This window comes from Acomys russatus, chromosome 1, assembly GCF_903995435.1.
Source record: "Acomys russatus chromosome 1, mAcoRus1.1, whole genome shotgun sequence".
NCBI classification, from domain to species: domain Eukaryota; kingdom Metazoa; phylum Chordata; class Mammalia; order Rodentia; family Muridae; genus Acomys; species Acomys russatus.
Window position 1 is genome coordinate 113,668,431 of NC_067137.1, and position 21,481 is coordinate 113,689,911.

At 43.8% G+C, this 21,481-nt stretch overlaps 1 protein-coding gene across 2 annotated transcripts in view; it reads right to left on the minus strand.

Annotated features, from left to right (window-relative positions):
- Atg2b (autophagy related 2B) overlaps positions 1-21,481 on the minus strand; it is a 69,271-nt gene that overhangs the window by 26,698 nt on the left and 21,092 nt on the right. For both annotated transcript variants that reach the window (XM_051151026.1, XM_051151019.1), the window contains exons 7-23: positions 20,766-20,862; positions 20,078-20,263; positions 18,995-19,149; positions 18,802-18,904; positions 16,336-16,597; positions 14,027-14,177; positions 13,417-13,509; positions 13,104-13,292; positions 10,991-11,264; positions 9,393-9,495; positions 8,943-9,138; positions 7,978-8,120; positions 5,115-5,272; positions 4,588-4,760; positions 3,887-4,037; positions 2,243-2,442; positions 2,059-2,139 (exon numbers count right to left, since the gene is read on the minus strand). In XM_051151026.1, the coding sequence (XP_051006983.1) occupies positions 2,059-2,139; positions 2,243-2,442; positions 3,887-4,037; positions 4,588-4,760; positions 5,115-5,272; positions 7,978-8,120; positions 8,943-9,138; positions 9,393-9,495; positions 10,991-11,264; positions 13,104-13,292; positions 13,417-13,509; positions 14,027-14,177; positions 16,336-16,597; positions 18,802-18,904; positions 18,995-19,149; positions 20,078-20,263; positions 20,766-20,862 (2,715 nt within the window). The remainder of the gene's footprint in view (positions 1-2,058; positions 2,140-2,242; positions 2,443-3,886; positions 4,038-4,587; positions 4,761-5,114; positions 5,273-7,977; positions 8,121-8,942; positions 9,139-9,392; positions 9,496-10,990; positions 11,265-13,103; positions 13,293-13,416; positions 13,510-14,026; positions 14,178-16,335; positions 16,598-18,801; positions 18,905-18,994; positions 19,150-20,077; positions 20,264-20,765; positions 20,863-21,481) is intronic.

Here is a 21,481-nt window from a genome sequence, read left to right on the forward strand (position 1 = left end):
TTTAGACATCAATTTTTGAAAGATATTTTTTGCTCACAATCAATTCTGTGTCAGCACTTATCTAGTCTTTCAATTCGCTATGATATCACCTTAGTGTATCTGTCAGAAAGTTTCTTTGTAGAAATCATTGTCTATTTGTTAATTGAAAAATAAACTGTCTACTTGAAAAATACAAAATAAAAAAAAAGAAAAATACAAAATAAAATGTGACTGTAAGATTAAAAAAAAAAATCTGGGTTAGGCAGTGGTGGTGCATGCCTTTAATCCCAGCACTCAGAAAGCAGAGGCAGGCGGATCTTTGCGAGTTCGAGGCCAGCCTGCTCTACAAAGCGAATCCAGGACAACCAGGGCTAAAACAGAGAAACCCTATCTCAAAAAAACAGAAACAAACAAACAAAACAAAAGAATCTGGTTCCATGAGGCATGGATGTGCATGCTTGTAATGCTTGCAATCCCAGCTACCTGGCAGGCTGAGGCAGAAGGATCAAAAGTCCAAAGTTAGCCAAATGCTACTTAGCAAGGCCCTTCTCAAAATACAGTAAGGAAAGAGGAGAGGGGAAAAAGAGGGGAGAAAGGGAGGGGAGGGAAGGGAAAGAGGAAAGAAAAAAGGGAGGAAGGGGGAGGAAAGCAGTGGCTGTGGACCTCAGTGGTGGGGCACTTGCTTAGCATGCTAGGGCTCTAAGTTGGAGGGGCATTTCTGGTTTCCTAAGTAACCCACTGCAGGAAGGTAGGGAATCTAGTTTTTTTATAATCTTTTAAAATTCTTTCTCTTTAATTTATACATTGCTCAGTCTAAAAGCCAGGTCCTCTACCCACACCCACCTCTCATACTCCCAAGCAAATGAAGAGGATAAGCTAAGTCTCTCCCTAGCTAAAGCAGACCTATCTCTGTACTCCTGACAGACAGGCAGGCCGACACTCAGGTAGTCATGTTTCCAAAATACTTTCATGAGAAGAGTATTTATTTATTTTTATTTCATGTGCATTGGTGTCTTGCCTGCATGTATGTCTGTGTGAGGATGTCAGATCTTAAGAGTTACAGACAGTTGTGAGCTGCCATGTGGGTGCTGGGAATTGAACCTGGGTCCTTTGGAAGAGCAGACAGTGAACTTAACCACTGTGCCATCATCTCTCCAGCCCCGAGAAGAATATTTTAAAAGCATTCAATAAAGAAAAAGACAGAAGCTCAAGGCTCCAGTCTTCATAAAGAACAGTAAACATCTTGCTCAAAGTCAGTGTCTTATCTACAATTCTTACTCACAGAAAAATAATGAATTTATCCAACCACAGAATGTCTTTAAAACACGTCAGGACCAACAAGATGGCTTAGCAGGTAAAAGCCAAGCCTGATGGCCTGAGTGGGACTCCCAAAAGAAGAGAATCAACTCAAGACAGCTGTCCTTTGACCTCCACACAAACACTGTGGTATGCTCAAGCAAGCAGTCACACACACACACTCACACACACACACACACACACACACACACACACACACACACACTAAATCTTTTATAAATAAATAAAAATTTAGGAAAACATTTTAATGGGCAGTAGAGCAGTCAACATGTGTGAGACCCTGGTTTGGTTTCAGGCATGGAAAATAGTAAATAGGCAGGCAGGCAGGCAGGCAGATAAATAGGTACATAAGATAGGCAGGCGAAAAGAAAGAATATTTTGAACCTTAACTCTACTCCATAGGGAGGATTCAACTGGACATTAATTGCAGAAATTCTGGTAAAATGACCTGAGACAAAGCTGCACTACTAGTCTGGGGATATGGGGGCCTTTAAAGAGCTTCTGATTTTCAGCACTCAGCACCACTGGCTCCAGGCTGCCATTGCAACAGGCCTGCTTTTTTTTGGTTGATGTCAACAGCAGCCCTGCCCCTGAAAAGTTATAGGGACTGCACCTTGAAGAAGAGTCAGCTGCCTTCTGGGTTGTGAGTATCCTTAAGAAGGCACAGCTACATGCAGTGTGTGCTCATCAGAGCTCACCAAGCTGAGTATTCATGACTTGCAAATGGTACTAAAAGGGCCCGACACAGGTGACAGCTCTTACCTGTTCGTGCCAACTGAGTCCAGCAGGCAGCATTCTGTGCTGTAGAGTGGCTCCTTTCAGCCCTACAGCCACAAGGAACTCCTGCAGCACAGGACAACACAAAGAGCCACATTACTCCACTTACACAGTCACCTCTGGCCAGGAATCAAATCAACAGGAGCATTAAGCAAGGTAAGGCACACACCTTTGTGTTGGACTCAGACTTATCAGACAGTATCTTCACTGCCACGGAGAGCATATTCAAATTGTCTCCCCCAACGCCGTCCGAGGCAGCTCGGCTGAGGCCATCTTCTTCAGAGGAATAAATTGTAGGTTCCAACCAATGTGGGCGGGTTGAACAGGGCAATCGTGTCTCTATAGGGAGAATGGCTCCATCAACTATGCCTAGATACACAATGAAAGGAAAAACACCAACAAAATGACCACCTGAAATTAGCTCTGTGATTATTTTGACTTTCACAACTCAAAACAGAACTCTGTGCAGGCTGGGTATGTTTTATCCAAAATGCTCAGAATTAGAAGTATTTGCAGTTTTGGGGGAATGTTCACATACATTAAATGATATTGGGGGAGCACAGCTCTGAACATGACTCATTTTTGTATTGTGTGCGTCTCAGACAACAGGTTCAAGGTCATTCATGCAATGTTCTCATGTGCCTGGACTTTGAAGGTGCTGGATCTCAAGAGGCCAGGCACAGGATGTCCACTGTGGCAGCATACATCATCCAGACATGTCTAACACAATTTCCAGGGTAAGCCTGTACTCCTTTGAACCTTATTGGGGGCACAGAGGTCCTTGTGCTCATAGATAACCACTAGAAAAACCAGGAATATTAAACACACAGGATATAAAACTTGTTTTCTGCCCAGAAGGCTGGAAATGGAGGCTGTTAATAGTCTGGTGACACCTATCTGTAGGGCCAGGCCACACCTGGCTCCCCAGACTTACAAACGGGAGGTGGGTGACCTCCGCACTACTGTACGACTTGAGACAACACCACGTCCTCCCCAGGCCCTTAAGATGACATATGTAGCCAGGCAAAGTGGTGCAAACGCCTATAATCCCAGCATTTGGGGAGGCAGAGGTAGGCGGATCTTGTGAGTTCAAGGCTACACAGAGAAAAAAAATGACACATGCAATCTATCTCTAGAGCCTATCTTCGTGGAAGAAGTGCCTCTTAGTACACACAGGATTGTGTTATACCAGGAGGCTTTGTTTTCAAATTGTACTGTACTTAAACATGCCTGAAATAAGCACAGTGTCAGACCTTAAGTTTGAACCAACCCCGGCTACTGTGTCATATTGAAGCTGACTTTCTTCTCACCTCATGCTAATAGTTACATCATTGTGTTTGCAGAGACCACCACAGAACCTGGCATGGTTCCGGTGGCACAATGGCCAGGAGTCAGCATGCTAGCAACAACCTACTTCTCTTTGTCAGTATTGGTATAACTGAAAGCAAAAACTTATGAAAAAGTCAAAAAATAAAAACTAAGATACTAAAGTGTTAGTATCTCCTATTTTGTGCCTGTTCACAAAATTCTGGCAGCTAGTCCAAATTTGGTAAATTTTAAGTCAAGTGTGGTAGTGCATACCTATAATTCTAGAACTTGGGAAGCTGAGGCAGGAGAATCTCAAGTTGAGGACCGGTGCTGCCTACATAGTGAGACCTTGTCTCAAAACAAACAAAAACGTTTTCATCTGTAAGGATGATTTTGGCAATAGAGCCAGAACTGCCAACAGAAAATAACTTGTCACACAGTTGTCCTGATCCAGCAGGACATGCGGGTGCTCAGCAGAGGAGAAGGACATGCAGGGCTCTCCTACCTTTGTGGTATAGACTGAGACTGCTGCAATGCAAGCAGATGTAGTGCTTGTCATCAAAACCTTCATACTTCGTCACACAGAATAGTGAGCCACTATTGAATTCTAACCAGAATTCACCATGCTTATTTTCCATCAGGTCTCCATCATCTTGCTAACAAAGCAACCAGGAAACAAAACAAAACAAAACAAAACACAATACACATCAAGTCACTTTTTTGGGTCAAATTTCAGTACCATGGACAGAATCTAGAATTTTGTGCACAGTAGGTGGCCTCTTAGTCACCAAGTCCAGGCCCCAGCAACCATTATTTAAATGCAAAAGGAAGAATGTCTCCTGGCATGCTTATTCTGAATCTAACTCAGGAAAGTCCCCCACTTCATAGAAAGCAGTCTAATTCTTAAGCCATTCAATACCCTAAATAATTGTTCAAAACACTGAATAATATGTGTGCTACCTACATGAGTCTTCTGCAACAAATGCTCTTTTAAAATGAGGAAGTATACATTTACAGTTACTGCCCTCACTGGCGATTTCCGCACTTGCCTTTAAAGGGGTCCTTACAGCTAGGTCAGCAAGAAAGCTCGCTGCGGAAGTAGCTGTGCCACCTGGCATCTCAGAACACTGCTCTGCCCACCTGCACCCCCGCCCCACTAACAGGACCCCACCCACTTCATTACAGGACACTGTGCCACTAACATACCTTTACATCTGTGAACACTGCCATTAATCCATGATTGATATTCAGAAGGACTGAGAGGAAACTCTGAGAGTTCTTGTTCTGAGAGTCCAACTTTTTTTTCCTACGGGAACGATAGTTGGGATCAACAGCAGAAAAATACTGCAAAGTCTCTTCTTCAGATCCGCTGTCTTCATCTACGCAGGGAAAAGACCTACTATTACAGATTCTGACAGCTAAGCACGACAGCAGCTTACAAATGATCACAAGAGCCCTCCGCATTGCTGCAGAGGGCTGAGGATGAGAGATGGGCCTCCCTGAGGGACATTCAACCGTGTACATGATCACACCGAAGATCACACATTTGAGCAGCAAAGCTCTTGTCAGAACAGACACAGAAATAGGAAAATATTCATAGAAGTTTCCAAAGAAATCACAGAATACAGACAGAAAACAAAGTCCAAGCACATTTTTAAGCTGACAATTAAAAGGGCTACTACTCTTGTAAATAAACGAGGCACTTATACTAGAACAAATGTAAACTACATTACCATAATGAACTGCAGATTTAAAGGGACTGAAGCTGTCTTTGCTGAAGGTGTTTATCAGCTGACTGGCCACCGAGAGCCCAATGCCATAGGAAATGTTTTCAAGTGTCTCCACAGGTGAAGGAGCTGTTGGCTCCCAGAGAAGCAAATCATTAAAAATCCTAGAAACACAAAGTGCAAAATGAGCGGACACTGAGAACCCCTTCACAGGAGCATGTGCATGGGGCAGTTTCAGATGGGAAATGGAAACTGACCCTGTGAAGGTCTAAGACAGCAGTGCCATGCTGTCAGTGCGAAAGCTGCCACCACGGTTATAAAGCAAGAGCAGAGTACGGAATCTGGGATTGGACACCTAACTAGACAGTCGCCTAGTGTCAGCCATGTTAAGGTACTCAAAGCCCTAATCATAGCTCTAAGTGCACTTTAAAGGTGGATGCTAACTACAGATCAAAACTCACAGACAACCAGGCATAGGGAAGCACACCTTTAATTTTAAGAGGCGGATGCAGTCTGAGGCCAGCCTGGCAGCCTGTTCTACACAGCAAGTTCCAGACCAGCTAGGGCTGCATTGTAAGACTCTGCCTTTAAATTAAAAAAAAAAAAAAAAAAAAAAAAAAAAGCCCACCTCCCAAATGTGAGGAGGAAGAAAAACTGTTCAGCGCATGACAGCTTTTATTTGGCAAACTGCGATAGGGACCCTCTCAGCTGTCCTTCCCACTAGTCCCACGGGGCAGACACCGGGAGAATCACTACCCCACTTTACTCATGAAGAAACCACCACTCAAAGCATAAGTGATCTCCCAAGGTCACATTGCCAAAGAGTAGAAAAGCTGATTAGAGCCTGGTCTCAATTCGATCCTTTGTCTAGAGTAGGTGAGACAGCTTATCTTGCCCGAGAAGAAGGCAAAGGATGAATGCGGCCACGGGAAGCAAGGACAGACATCTACTCCCTAAGAAGGGCACTAGAAGAGCCACAGCAGGCCTGGGCTGCACGCTGCCTCTTCAATAAAGACTTGCTACTACAAAGACATCCTTCTGCCCAGCGCTAAGAAAACTGCGATTCCACCATGCGCTCTAGGTTTGTGCCACTACATCTCCTCCGCCTCATCTGTTCCCATCACGCCCTCTGACTGCTCCTTGCCGCCTCAGAGACGGCCAGCACCACCGGCCTGAGAAGGACTTAAGCCTAATTTCCTTGGTCTGTGTACAGCCTAGCAGCTGTCACATGGCACATGACTGGCAAGGAAAGGACGAGGTGATGACTCATAGAAGGACTGTAAAGCCCAGCGTGAATACCAATCAAGGTGCCAAGACAAGCGGCAGCAGCCCTCGCACCCCAGAGGAGGCCGGCACCCAGGCAGCTCCAGAGCTTGAGGCTCGAGAGAAGCAAGAGGAGGAAGGCAGCACTAAGCACCATGATGCAGTGGGAAGCGGTGTTGTGAAAGACACTGGGGACACAGCACTGAAAGATGGCATACCTTCGACACAGCACATTGACAGCTATATCCCCAAGCAGTGTTGTTTGTTATAGGACAAAGAAGCCAAGGCCTGTAAATCCAGACTCTGGCCTGAGGCACTGTTACTGTGAAGAGTGAAGGCAAAGGGCAGACTCTCCTTAGCAAGAGTTCTTCATTTGCCAAGCTTCCTACAGCTGAGTTCACAGTATGTGGCCTGTGAGTTTCACATTCTTGTTTATTATATCTGGGTCTAAATAGTCTTTGGTTATTTTTACTTTGAAACAGGATCATATTAGGAAGCCCTGGTTTTGAAATCATGATCTTCATCCTCAGCCTTCCTAGGGCTGGGATTATTGGAGTATGGCACTTTATTCACTTACTTTAAAAGAAGTTTGCAGTTTTTTAAAATAAATAAAACTGATGAGATGGCTCAGCAGGTAAACACACTTGCTACCAAGCCTGACCACCTAAGCTTAACCCCTGAGGCCCATGTGGTAGAAGGAGAACCAACTCCCAGAGCTGTCTTCCTAAACACACACACACAAAACCACACAGATACATACACAAACATATACGTATACCACACACAAAAAACATACGCATACACAGTACACACATTCACACACACCACATACACACACATACATACACCACACACACACCATACACACACCACACAAAGACATAGACACCAAACACACATACATACAGCACACAAACACATACACACACCATACACACCACATAAACACACACACCAAATTAAATAAATGTTTTAACAATGAAAACTTTATTTAAAGTGCCTCCATTTTCTTTCTATATCCTGATGGACGGCTTGGTATGTAAAATCTTGTCAAGACTACTGAACTAAATTATACCTCCATACCCTAAGACTCACAAGCTGAAGTCCATGGGGGAACCCAGAGACCCTAAGATGTAGCACACCAAGGGCTACCTGACACCAGCAAACCCCTCTACAGAAGTGGCAGTCTCTGAAGACTAAGGGAATGCAAACTTGTTTACACCACAGGCCAGACACTGTTCTGTGACTTAATCCTCAGTGGCTTGCTGGGTGAGCCCTGGTACCATCTCCATTTGGCAGATGCATGAACTAGATGGCAGAGACTTGAGGAACGATGCACAGTCACCAGAGTCTATGACCCAGAATTCCATTCACTCTATTTCCTAGGTAGAAGAATTGGATTATTTAACCATAATAAAAGTTTTGCTTACAAGACGTGGTGGTGTTACTGTTGTTTCTACAGCAGACACAACACAGGGTGGGGCACTCAGCTACGCAGCACTGCACAGGGTAGCAGCTCCTTGGCCAACACCAGCAGTGAGTACAACAGTACAAGGCAGGGAATGGAAGCAGGAGTGCCTAGAGGCAGCGGGCAGTTCAAACTCACCTGTTGTACAGCTTTTCGTAGAAGCTTTTGTTGGGCAGTGTCATGTGAATGTTTGGTAGCAGAAGCTCCAGCACGTAGTGAGAGTTGCTGATGGCTTTATCCTGAAACTCTGTCATCTCGACAGGGTCTCCAGGCATCACCATCTGAAACATAATAGTTTCTTGTGAGAAAAAGCATCAAAGAAGCCACCTACATTTAAAATATAAGCAGCATTTTTTTTTTAACTATATGAGTAAGAAAACTAGCATAACCTTTAACAAGGGAGAATACACAGCAAGAAACACAGATATCAATCTTGGAGTTACAAACTAGTACAAAGAATACAAATTATTTTTGTTGTTGTTATTGCTGTTTGGGAGTTCTTGCTGGTGATACTATTATTGTTTGTACAAGAGGGTCTTGTAATATCTCCTAATCTGGCCTCAAACTTGTAATCCTCGTGCCTCCACCTCTCATGTGTTAGGATTATACTATTCCTTCGAAAATAAAGAACTAGCCAAGTGTAGTGGCACAGGCCTATAATCTCACAACTCAAGAGGCAAGAGGACCACAAGTTCAAAACTAACCTGAGACACAAAGAGAAAAGGAAGGAATGGATGGGAGAGGAGAAGGGGGAAGCATCTCTGTGTGCTGGGGTGAGGGCATCCTACAGGGGGAAGCATCTCTGTGTGCTGGGATGAGGGCATCCTGCAGGGGGAAGCATCTCTGTGTGCTGGGATGAGGGCATCCTGCAGGGGGGAAGCATCTCTGTGTGCTGGGATGAGGGCATCCTGCAGGGGGGAAGCATCTCTGTGTGCTGGGATGAGGGCATCCTGCAGGGGGGAAGCATCTCTGTGTGCTGGGATGAGGGCATCCTGCAGGGGGGAAGCATCTCTGTGTGCTGGGATGAGGGCATCCTGCAGGGGGGAAGCATCTCTGTGTGCTGGGATGAGGGCACTCTGCAGGGTTCGTCACCCTGCTCTTACCTGCTCATTCTCAAACATTACTCTGCGAGAGGAAAAGGGGGATGGCGCTGGCCGCCTCAGGTCACAGACATCTTTCAGGGAATGAGCCCCTCCCTCCTCTTCCTCCTGGTAATGGCCATCATTCTCTTCCTCCTCCTCAGCTGCTATTCTCTCCAAAATGGAATGCATGGCTGGTGGATTTATCTTCAATACCATTCTGATCACAAAGATAATTTGAAAAGTCAAGAAGTATAAGCAACATGTTTATTTTATACAAATATATACGATGACCACTGATTAAATGTTACTTTGATCAGACTGATCAAAGCCCATGCCTCCTGTAACCCACTTACAGACAGGTAGACTTCACGGCATATACCTCTAGTAAGTAAGTGGACATTAGCAGTGTACTCTTGGCTAACCAAAAGCTCCACATTTTGACAATTCCATTACACCCCTGCATTTGCTTACCGTGGCCAGTCAAAGTCATCTGAGGATGCTGTGTCTCCATCTACTCCACCAGACACATGGAAAAACTTGACAGATGGCCCTCCCTTCTCCTCCTGGAATGACCCTATGGAACCAAGATGGCTTTACTACAATGCTCTCCTTCTCAAATGCTCAGAACTCTCTAAACCAGGATATTATTATCCACACAGCCTCACTCTCTGCAACACTCATTCATTTGTTCCTGCTTTAATGTGGCCTGTGCTAGGCAGAATGTGCAGACAAATATGAATTTTTAATCAAACTAAAATTCTTAACTAGAGTTTCATGTGAAAGATACACTGATTATAACATGGTAAACTTGTCAGTCACTATCTACTGAGTACTGGTGATGATTTCCTTGTATGTATTTGAGGGCACTGGTAACATCTTTATCACTCACCATCTTATTCCTTTGAGGCAGGAGCTCACACTTTTTATTGGCTAAGCTGACAGGCAGCAAGCCCCAGAGACCACCCTCTACCCACAAGCACTGTGGCTTCAGGCACGTGTGAGCCCGCGCTCTGCTTGTTACATGGTGTTGGAATCTGAACTTGGGTCTTTGTGGTTCTGCATCAAGTTCTCTTAACCACTGAGCAACCTCTCCAGCCCCAATTATTTCTCCACAGAAGAAAAGTCATAGCTTGGAACTATAGCTCAGTGGTACAGCAACTGCCCAGCCTATAAGACCCTGAACTCAGTCCCCAGCATGGCAGAAGAGAAAAAAGAAAAGACTATGGCGCTAACTGGCCACTGAAAACGTAAAGATACACATTCTCTTCTATGTGGATTTTGTGCGTGCAGATTGACGACCGCACTGGTGTCTCGAGGCCTCCACTAGATTTCCTCTAAATCAGAGAGCTGCAGCCAACAGGGATAAAGGACGGCAGCATGCACATAAACATCCTCTCATGAGGATGGCGTTCACTGGCAAACGCCTATTTAAGAATCCCCCCTCACTACCTGCACAGGCACAGATGCAGGAGATCTGTGTCAGGCTTACAAAGATGTCCCAGGAGCTAGTGTGATGACTAAGAACTCAGGCTATGGTGACAGATTTGCCCTTACCACCTGTGAGCTGGCGAGACATTTCTCTTCAGCTACAGATCAGGAAATCTAACATATGCTGGTAATGACAACTACAAGAAATGACAGCACATATGTGACCTGCGCAGTACAGGATCTGGCAGAGATCGCACTCAGGCTATCCAGTCCCTATCAGCACAAAGTAAGTGGCAGGTAACGATTAAAAATGGTTAATGCACTGGGTGTGGTGGCGCACCCCTTTAATCCCAGTACTTGGGAGGCAGAGGCAGGTGGATCACTATGGGTTCAAGGCCCTCCTGGTCTACAAAGCTAGTCCAGGACAGCCAAGATAACAGAGAAACCCTGTCTCAACACACACACACACGGCTAACATGACATTCTTACAAAAATTAAAAAGTTCCCCAGAGCAAATCAATCGTTGTGTTGCACCTTTTCTTAACTATGCTAAATCTGCACACAATTCTGGATGAAAGCTGTGCTCTGTTCGCTAACAGTGTCCCCAAGTTTGCCATCTTCAGCGCTGTACTCAGTCTTACCTGCCAGCTCTCTAAAAGTCAGCTCCAGTTTAGTTTGCTCTGGGGTGGATCCTCCCACAAACTCTGTCTTAGCCTCCAGATCTGTGACTGCCAAATGGAGGGTCTCCTTCTGAAGTGACTTCTTAAACCAGGGTCCTCTTTCCTGGTCTGATCGAAGATCAGGAATGGGGAAGCGGACAGAGAGATGCAGAGCTGGGGTGGCAACTTGTACAGACACCCGGCGGTTCGCAGGACTGTGTGAGTCCTCCAGAAACACTTCCGTGAAAGCCTTGTGCTGAAACAGACGTAAAGGATGGTGCTCAGCACTTCAGCACATTCTATCACCACTTCCCCACGGGCCACAGTGTCGGCACACAACTCAAACAGACCACTGCCATGTTAACAGAAGTCGAGTTCTCATTTTCTACAAAATGTATTCAAACTAACAAAGCCTTCAACATTCATCTTCTGAGACAGTGTCTGGCCTCTCAGAAGCTTCCTTCTTACGGCAGACTGGGACTTTTAATTGCATGTAAGACGGGCAGAAAGGTAATGGGCTTTCTCGTGGCATTTTTGCCCACACACGTCATTATGCTTTGTTCCCATTCCTCCTTGTCCCCATCCCTCCCTCATCCAGCAGGTACCCTTTCTTTCCTGAAGTTAGAAACCAGGGACTTTCACAGATCTATCCTATCTCTTCCCTGTTCGGTTTTCTCACACAAACTCCACTGTCAAACTTAGGGCATCTAGGCAATGATTCAGTTATGGCCAAGTTAACAACAAATATAGAGGCTGGCCTTAGCCTTAAAAGAACTACCAACAGGCGGCTATGAAAAAGAAGGACTGGGCTGGAGAGATGGCTCAGAGGTTAAGAGCACTGCCTGCTCTTCCAAAGGTCCTGAGTTCAATTCCCAGCAATCACATGGTGGCTCACAACCATCTATCATGAGATCGGGTGCCTTCTTCTGGCATGCAGACACACATGGGGGCAGAATACTGTATAAATAATAAATAAATAAAATCTTAAAAAAAAAAAAAAAAAAAAAAAAAAAGAACGAAAAAGAAGGACTGCTGCTTTAAACACCACCAACTAAGGGCAAAACAATAAGCAGAAAATAAAATGTCTCCGCCCTTTCTTTCCCTTCTTCTCCTCCTGCTTCAGCCCCAGAGCAGCTAAGCTCTGGGCACTCGCTGTTGCACTGACTTCTCACTAGAGCCGCCGGTCAGCCACTGTTTCCAGACCACGCCACATAACAAACCGAGCAGAATAATGCAGTGTGATGCCCAGGTCACTCCTCATTCTCAAGTCACTTCTGTGTTCTTTGGCCTTCACTTTTTACATCGTCCACATTTATTAAATGTATTAAAATAAAACTTCATGAATATGTTACAATATTTTTCAAAATCCAAAAAAAGAAGTCAAATCCCACTGTGCTACAATCAAACGCTGTCAACTGGTGTGCCTAGTCATTCCTCCTCTGCACAGTGACCTCTCTGTCTTGTTTTAACATCAACCTAGGGGAAGCCAGATGCAGGAGGAACCCAGTTGTGTTCCTGGCCAACCTGGACTATCTCAGAAGATTGAAAAGAGGTTTGTACAGAGAGACACTCTACTTCTCACTTAACCCTTCCTGAGGCGCCTTCTTTACCCAGCTGATACCACACAGCACACCCTGCTGGAAATGCAACAGGAAATGTCTTTCAGTGGAATTACCAAAACTCACCTAGCTAGTATGAAGACAAAGAAGTGCCACAATTGAGAAAGTGGTGCGCACTGTGACCCCGGCTTTAGAAAGGTAGAGGCACAAAGTTCAGGAGTTCAAGATTACCAAGTGGGTGGTGGTAGCACACGCCTTTAATCCTAGGGCTTGGGAGGCAAAGGCAACCAGGTCCTTGAGTTTGAGGCCAGTCTGGACTACAGAGTGAATTCATGACCAACCAGTGCTATATAAAGACTCTGTTCTCAAAAAATAAAAATTAGAAAAATTTTAATAAAAATAATTTTAAAATGTCTATTTTTTTAATATTATGAACAATATTGCTCTAATATATTATCTATTAGGGCTTTTCTCAGAAATTTCCCCAATAAGCATAATAACTATTTATGTTTATGTACAACTTTCTGCATACTTACCAAACTAATATGTTTATTATATGAAGCATACATGTGTGAGGCCATCATCTCTACTGTAGTGAGCTTCTGTGGTTGAAGCAAGGAATTTAACCTATCCACGATACTGATGTCCAGCTCGCAACACACTGGATTTAATTTAATTTGCAATTCTGCCTTCTGAGGAACTGAACTAAGTCTTGCTTGATTACCCTTTAAAGAAAAAAAGCACAATATAATTACTGACAAAACTATAAAAGTAGTTTAAAAACTTACAACTCTGACAAAGTAAAGACCTAGCACCACCAGCAGCGGCGGCCACTCGGATGTCCCTCACCTGCGGTCCCCTCGTCTCACAGTGCTTATAGTGAAGCTGGAGGCACACAGGGAGCTGGACAGCGGTCCCTTCTTTGGAATGGAACGTCAGAAGCTTAAAGACAGGATGGAGATGAGTTACAGCTAGCATAGTAAGCTGAAATCCACCACAGAAATCAGGAGATGAAGCCGAAATCAACCATGTAAACTACATAGGAAGTTCCATAGGTGGGAAGAGTGCCCCGAAGTCAGGAAAGCAGCCCTAAACTGCCTTTTTGTCACCTCCTAGCAATGTCAACCTCACTCAAGCAGCCTAGTGCCCTGAGACTCAGCACCTCATTTGCACGGTGCAGACAAAGGCTCAAACAGATCAGCAGCTAAAGACTTTGAAAACAAAAGAAAAAACAGGCCCATAAGCTGTTTGCCTCCTCAAGTAACTCTCCTTTCATTTAAAATGTTGTTAGCTTCACAGAATAACCTTAAAGGACACACTTTAACATTTTTTTCAATAATCACAAATACAAAAAAATACTAGCACACTTTGTGATGCTGGTGCATTTTAAAGAAAATTATTGTTGCTCATCCAATTCTTAAAATGTAAAACAAATCTAAAAGTCATGTTCAGTATTTACCTCTGTGTAGTGGGGAGGGACAGAATGAAAATCCGTAGGGAACAGACACTCCAAAAGCTCCATCTGCCCAATGGACATGTCAGTGCTAAAGTGCCGAGAAGCTGACCGTTGTCTCTGCTCATAGGACACTTTGATGCCAGTACCTATAAATCTATGATTTAAAAAAAAATGTAAGGGTCTCCACATGCTTCTAGATTAAACAACATAGCATGAGCATGCAAATGTTAGTAGTATATAATTATATACAACATAATATTGTATATAATAAAAATACAATAATGCATGCTTACTACAACAAGTCCAAGCTATTAGTGACCAATTAATATCCCTAAGGAATGAGCTTCACGTTTCCTATTCCTTAACATCTCTACTATGAGAAACTTCCCAGGATGCCTGTACTGCCCAACAGTGCCCTTCCTTCTTCCACACCCCAAGCTTACACTGCAATGGATACAGTATCTCAGGTCTTGCCAGGCATCATGGCACACGCATGCCTTCAATACCAGCACTTAGGAGGCAGATGGATCTCTTAAAGTTGGGGGCCAGTCTAGTGCATACCAAGTTCCAGACCAAGCAACATTACATAAAACCCTGTCTTAAAATGAAAAAACTTTTTTTTTAAAGTATGAAACGGTTTTTTGTTTTGTTTTGTTTTTTGTTTGTTTGTTTGTTTTTCGAGACAGGGTTTCTCAGTGTAGCTTTGGGTGTCCAGGACTTGCTGGCCTCGAACTCAAAGAGATCTGCCTGCGTCTGCCTCCCGAGTGCTGGGATCAAAGGCGTGCGCCCAGCTCAATGAAATGGTTTCTTAAAACAATCTAAAAACATCATTCAGGCCAGGCACGGTGATGAGTACCTGAAATTCTGGTACTCAGGAAGATGAGGCAGGAAGACTGTGACTTTGAGACCAGTGTTTTTGACAGTTGATATTGTCTCAAAAGCCAAGAAACAAAAATCATGCAGTGTTTTAAAACTTCAGCTGCTGGAGTGCACAGTTTTTGTGTCATATTTCCTACAGGCAGATATTTGGAACTCTGACAAAACTGAGGAAAATGTTTTCTCAATGTGATTAGTACCATAGGGTCCTAACCCATAGAGCATCTTTTGATGGGAGTCATAAACTACTTCCCATGTTAGTGATTGCTTGTTTGCTTGTTTGTTTGAGGCAGGGTCTCTCTGTATAGCCTTGGCTGTCCTGGACTCCCTCTGTAGACCAGGCTGGCCTCGAACTCACAGAGATCCACCTGCCTCTGCCTCCCTGAGTGATGGGATTACAGGGGTGTGCCACCACATTGGGCTCACAAGTTAATTTTAACACTCCAGAAAACTTACCTTTTAAAAAACCCTCAAGCTGGGAGTAAGGGTTTAGAGCTTAGCTGGCAGAGCACCAGCCTTGCACGCATGAAGCCCTGGTACAACCCCTGGCACTGCCTAAAACCAAGCAGGGTAGCTCACACCTATCCGGGAGAGGCAAGTGTTCAAGGTTATCTTAGGCTGCCTAAAAGTTGAGGCCAGACTAGACTATATTCACGAGATCCTGTCTCCAAAACAAGGTATTCTCTAAAATACATAAACCATACAAAATATCACTTATTTTATAGGTCACATTCATATTAAAATACACAGCATTTGAATGCTAACCCTATATTCGATGGTATAGTCAGCTCATCTACTAGGCCTCATATCATGAAGGGTCATGGCTATAAGAATCAGCAGAAAGGCCGGCTGGTGGTGGCACATGCCTTTAATCGTAGCACGTGGGAGGCAGAGGCAGGTGGATCACTGTGAGTTTGAGGGCAGCCTGGCCTACAAAGTGAGTCCAGGATAGTCAAGGCTACACAGAGAAACCGTCTCAAAAAACAAAACAAAAACAAAAAGCAACAACAACAAAGAATCAGCAGAAAATGAAGTGCTCAACTCTTGGCCCAGGCTTGGTATTACTCCCTACCCCACAGCCTAGTGTCAGGCCTTTGCCAAGCTCTCCCTCATCAACCCCACCCTCGCCACCATCATCATTTCTGTCACTGCCAGTGCCAAAAAGAACTATTCCCATGACTTCAACAGTGATGGCAGGGGTGATGGCAAAATGTGGTCACACAAACTTGGCAGAAGCAGGGAGGGAGCTACAAGCCAGCTAGATGTGCATCTGCACTGCTCTCACAGTACGCGGTGTGAAGGAGTGACCCCACGGAAACATCCCTGCAGGCCTGCACTAACTGTTATCCACTAAAAGCCAATGCAGGAAGGTGAGGGGGTGCAAAAGTATGTACTGGGCTCTTTCTGAAGTATCATTAGTACCCGTGAGAGCTCACCTAAGGTGATCGTGTGAACAAGCGTCTGCAAAGACTGCGCGGAAAGACTTAAAATCTTCCGCTGACAATCTTGTTGGGTCCATCTTTTCTATACATGAGAAGAAAGCGATGGCCATGGGTGTCAATGGATTGACGTTCAGAGATGTTTCCGCTGGAGACAAAGGATCAATGTGGAGCACTGAGACTGAGAAGATACCCACAGCCAGTCTGCAGATAAATTCCGGCCTGGACTCATCCACTGAGACAGACCTAGAAGGGAGAGCTGAGACACATCAAGTTCTGTGAGTGACAGTTTAAGCAGCACCTTAGCTGTAAGAGAGTAAGCACAAGCAGCTAGAAGGACAGCAGACATCTTAAAACGATGCTACCCTGCCCCCTCTGCAGGACGCTTGGACCTGAAGCACAAGAGCCCATCTCAGTAAAATGAAATTTTTGCACAATAAAATTGTCTTAGAAAAAAAAATCTGGCATCTTGGTACAAGCATTTATACTCAGCACTCAGTAGGCAGAGGAAGGCCTGGTCTACAAAGAGAGTTCCAGCACATCCAGGGTTATTATATAGAGAAATCCTGTCTTCAAAAAACAAAAACAAAACAACATCAACAAAATGTCCCATGCACCAAAAGCAGCACACCAAATTCTCCTGTAAGTTTGGCAATTAGTCCAGCTAAATTTTTAAGAATAAAAATCAAAACTGCAGAACAGTGGCAAGCAATTGCCCACCGTGCTCAAAGTACTAAGTTCAATCCCCAGTGCAGAATCAAAACTGCGATTTTCTTCCAAACAATATAAAAAAGATGAAAAAACTTCTTGCCGGGTGGTGGTGGTGCACGCCTCTAATCACAGCACTCAGGAGGCAGAGGCAGGTGGATTGCTGTGAGTTCGAGGCCAGCCTGGTCTACAATGCAAGTCTAGGACAGCCACAGATACACAGAGAAACCCTGTCTCAAAAAGCAAAACAAAACAAAAAGAAAAGTCTTCTTAGGAAGTTAGGGTATAATTTAATGATGAAGCAATAGCTGGGCACTGCCAAGGTCTCAGATTCTATGTCCAACACTACATATGGGCTTACATACACACATAAATACACACATACACATATAAACACACACATACATGCACACAGGCATACATGTGCACACATATACATAAACACACCCATAAACACATATACATGCATGTGCACACATATGCTTATACATACAAACACACATGAGTGCACACACACACAAATACATATACCATACACAAACATCAAACATAAAGACATTCATACACACATATACACATATGTACACACACAAATCAGAAAGTTTTAAATTGTAATGATATGAAACATATGATAGATTTTCCCAGAATATCCATGTATTTATATAGACAAAGAAATTAGGGCTCGAGAGATGGCTCAGAAGTTAAGAGCACTGTCTGTTCTTCCAGAGGTCCTGAGTTTGATTTCCAGCAACCACATGGTGGCTCACAACCATCTACAACAAGATCTGGTGCCCTCTTCTGGTGGGAAGGCAGGACATTGTATACATAATAAATAAACAGAGAGTGGGGGGGGGGGGGAGAAAATACACAAAGAATAAAATAAGAACCAGGTATATTAGCTGGGTGGTGGTGGTGCACACCTTTAATCTCAGCACTTGGGAGGCAAAGGCAGGTGGATCACAGTGAGTTCGAGGCCAGCCTGGTCTACAAAGTGAATCCAGGACAGCCAAGGCTACACAGAGAAACCCTGTCTCAAAAAACCAAAACCAAACAAAGAACCAGGCATAATGGTGCATACCTAGTAACCTAGAACTCAGGAGGTGAAGGCAAAAGGTCAGACATTCGGAGGAGATCAAAGCTAGTCAGCTGGAGCTACACGAGACCCTATCTCAAAAACAAAATCAAAGCTAGGCATGGTGGCGCACGTCTCTAATCCCAGCACTCAGGAGGCAGAGGCAGGTGGATCATTGTGAGTTCAAGGCCAGCCTGGTCTACAAAGTGAGTCCAGGACAGCCAAGGCTATACAGAGAAACTCTGTCTCAAAAAACCAAAATTAACAAAAAACAAACAAAAAAGAACATAATGAATAAGTAACTATTCTAAAATATTTTTCAGTGAACTCTTCAATTATTCTTTTCTTTCTAAACTTTGTGACTGTCATAGACTAAAAGAGAAATTAATAAAGAAACATATACAAAATATAATAGTACAGAATGAAGGCTGGCTATGTGCAAAGCCCTGAGTACAATCCCCAGGAGCACAGAAATAAAAGTAGACGGGTGATTGATAAATAGATGATAGAGATAGATAGACAGATAGATAGATAGATAGATAGACAGACAGACAGACAGACAGACATAGTCAGTAGATAATGGATCAGATTTTTATTCTGAAAGGAGGGAGGAGAAAAAAATATATATTATTTTAAAGATACTTTTCTCCTTTTAATTTTCAAAGCCTCTGTTGGAAACTAACCAGCTTTTTGTAAAGACGCTGGGTGGACCAAGTCAGACTGGAACGCTGGCCCTCTTATTGGCTGTTCTTTGTGGTCGGCAAACTCTCCCCAAGTTGGCTGAAGCTACAAAAGATTAGATTTTAAATACATGAATAAAGTCTAGGATCTTAGAAGTGCCTTTTGAAGACCAGAAGAAATGAAGTAACACTTTACCACAGTAGCACTTAGCGGAGATCCTGCAGGCGTGTTTGTGTATGTACTAGTCAGCGATAACTCCAGGTCCATATGTGGAGGGTCCCCAAGGGGTGGAAGAGAGGACAGACTATGAGACATGTCCATGTCAGCCATGGAGAAGAAAACTTCTTCTTCTGGAGAGAATTAAACTTCGTCATTCATGATACATCCACCAATGTGCTCTTTCAAACAGTTTAGTGACAGTAACAAAACCCTGCTTGCGATTATCTGAGGCACAGCTGTCTGTCACTTCCGCTGGAGTAGCATGTCTGAGCATGGCCATTAGCAGCACAATAAAAATTATACTGTACAAGGTCAGCAAAAAGTCCCCTGAACCCCTGTGGCTTTACATGACATGCAGCAATACAGCAAATGTTTAGTTGTCATATAGCAATTTACAAGGTAAAATTCAGATTTTCACATGGCATCAGCTTACACAGGGCCCTGGGTTTTATCTCCAGCACCAAGTTGTAAACAGTAAAGTTGTATAACTGTAATGCACTCTCTGGTTTTTCACTGGTACAGCTATTTCCCAGATGGGAAGGAGGGGCCAGAGACATTTAGCTTTCCATTGACAGTTCAGCATCTTCTCTCTAGTGACTGTCTGACCCTCACACAAACCAAGCTTGTTACGTCTAAAACGTTCTTGAGTAGGCTTTAATTTTCTATTTGGTTCAACATTTCACATTTCAACAGTCTTGCTATTTACACTAGCACTCATATAGTCCAAAATCCCTGTATCGTATAATATGGTGGGTCACAATCATACCAAGAAGATGGAAAGGTCAGCAACATTTCCTACTTAAGGGTACCTGCTACTCACAGTCACATGAGCACACAGTGACAAAATGACAGTTATTCCCAACCTACTGATGTGTAGATCTACACTTTTACACACTGGCTTCCCTTAGTAACGCTGGCGCCCACTGCTGGTGCACTGCTGCACTACAGGTGGGCCAGGAGAATAGAACCAAATGTTCCCACTGGTCTTCTGACCAGAATCAAGTCTAACTCCACATCTGGGACAATGCGGGTCTGGTGTCAACTGCTTGAGCTGCTTACCACGGCTAGAAGGTGTGCGAGCCGTTTCTGTCTCATAGAAGCTTTTCTCTGAAGACACACCCATAGAGAGGGAATCTTTCCTCAGGTAATACCGGTTTAATTCCATCTGAATTCGATACTCATCTTCCTGCTGCATGGGTCGATTTTTCCTGTCTTTATTAGCTAACCCTAATTTGCTAGAATTTTCTACAAGTATAGCAAAGAAAAATGAAAGTAAATGTGTAAGTTAGTTATTTAAGCATTTCTTTCCCAAACCCCACTTATCCAATACAAATGGTAACTTGACCACACTAGTAGAAAATCACTTTTATATCAATCAGAGGTCTAAGGAACAGGTTTTTAAAAAGGTGTTGCATGACTCACTCTGTACACAAATTATATGGTTTTTGCTTTGTTTGGTTTGGTTATATGAAATACATGAAATACCAAATACTTTGGGTCTAACCAAAGACACGGATCAGAACAATTTTTAAAATAACTGTGACAAATAATCTGAATGCAAATTTACACCATGATAATTTACACCAGATTTAAAAGATCTGATCCAATAAAGTGATTAGGATCTCTACTCACAATACAACTTTACTGTCACATACCCCAAAATCATGCATTTTCATCTATGTATGTTGTATATTTTCACCTAAGAGTTTCAAGAATTACAGGAAATACCCACAACAGTCATACTTGCCTGGTCCAGCGATAGCTGCTAGCATATCCAAAAGCAGGTGCACCTGCCTTGGTGACAGGAATAGATGAATGGAGTCTATCTGTCCATCAACATCCAACTTAAAAACATAAGAACAGTTGAGGATAAATACATCGCCAGCTCATCATCAGGAACTGGGCATTGGCATAAGAATCACCTTGGTCTTGGGCAGCTTCACCTTCACCTAATACTTATTAATTCACACAATCTCAACGGAAGGACATAAAGACAACCAACTGTTGTTTCAGGAGGGGAAATCCTGAGAAACTCCATATCAGCAAGTCCAGCATCATACCCTCTGTCTCTACATCTTTGGAGACCATAGAACACACAATCAACAACACAGTACTCATCACCCTCAGGCCAAACAAATCCTCAGAACCAATGAAGCCCAAGTCTGTAAGCCTGGCTCAGTCACTGTGCCTCCTCACAGCATGCCTCTCAGATGCCTACCAGGCTGCCTGGCTGCTTTCTTTGCACACAGGCTGGAAGCCACAGCTAAATTCAGACATAAAGCAGTATCGTTTTGTTTTAGTTGTTTTGTTTTGCTTTTATGATACAGGGTTTCTCTGTGTAGCCTTGGCTGTCCTGGACTCCCTTTGTGGACCAGGTTGGCCTCGAACACACATTCATCTGGGATTAAAGGTGTGCGCCACCACACCCAACTTCAGAAAGCAGAGTTAACAGGCGCTCCCCTT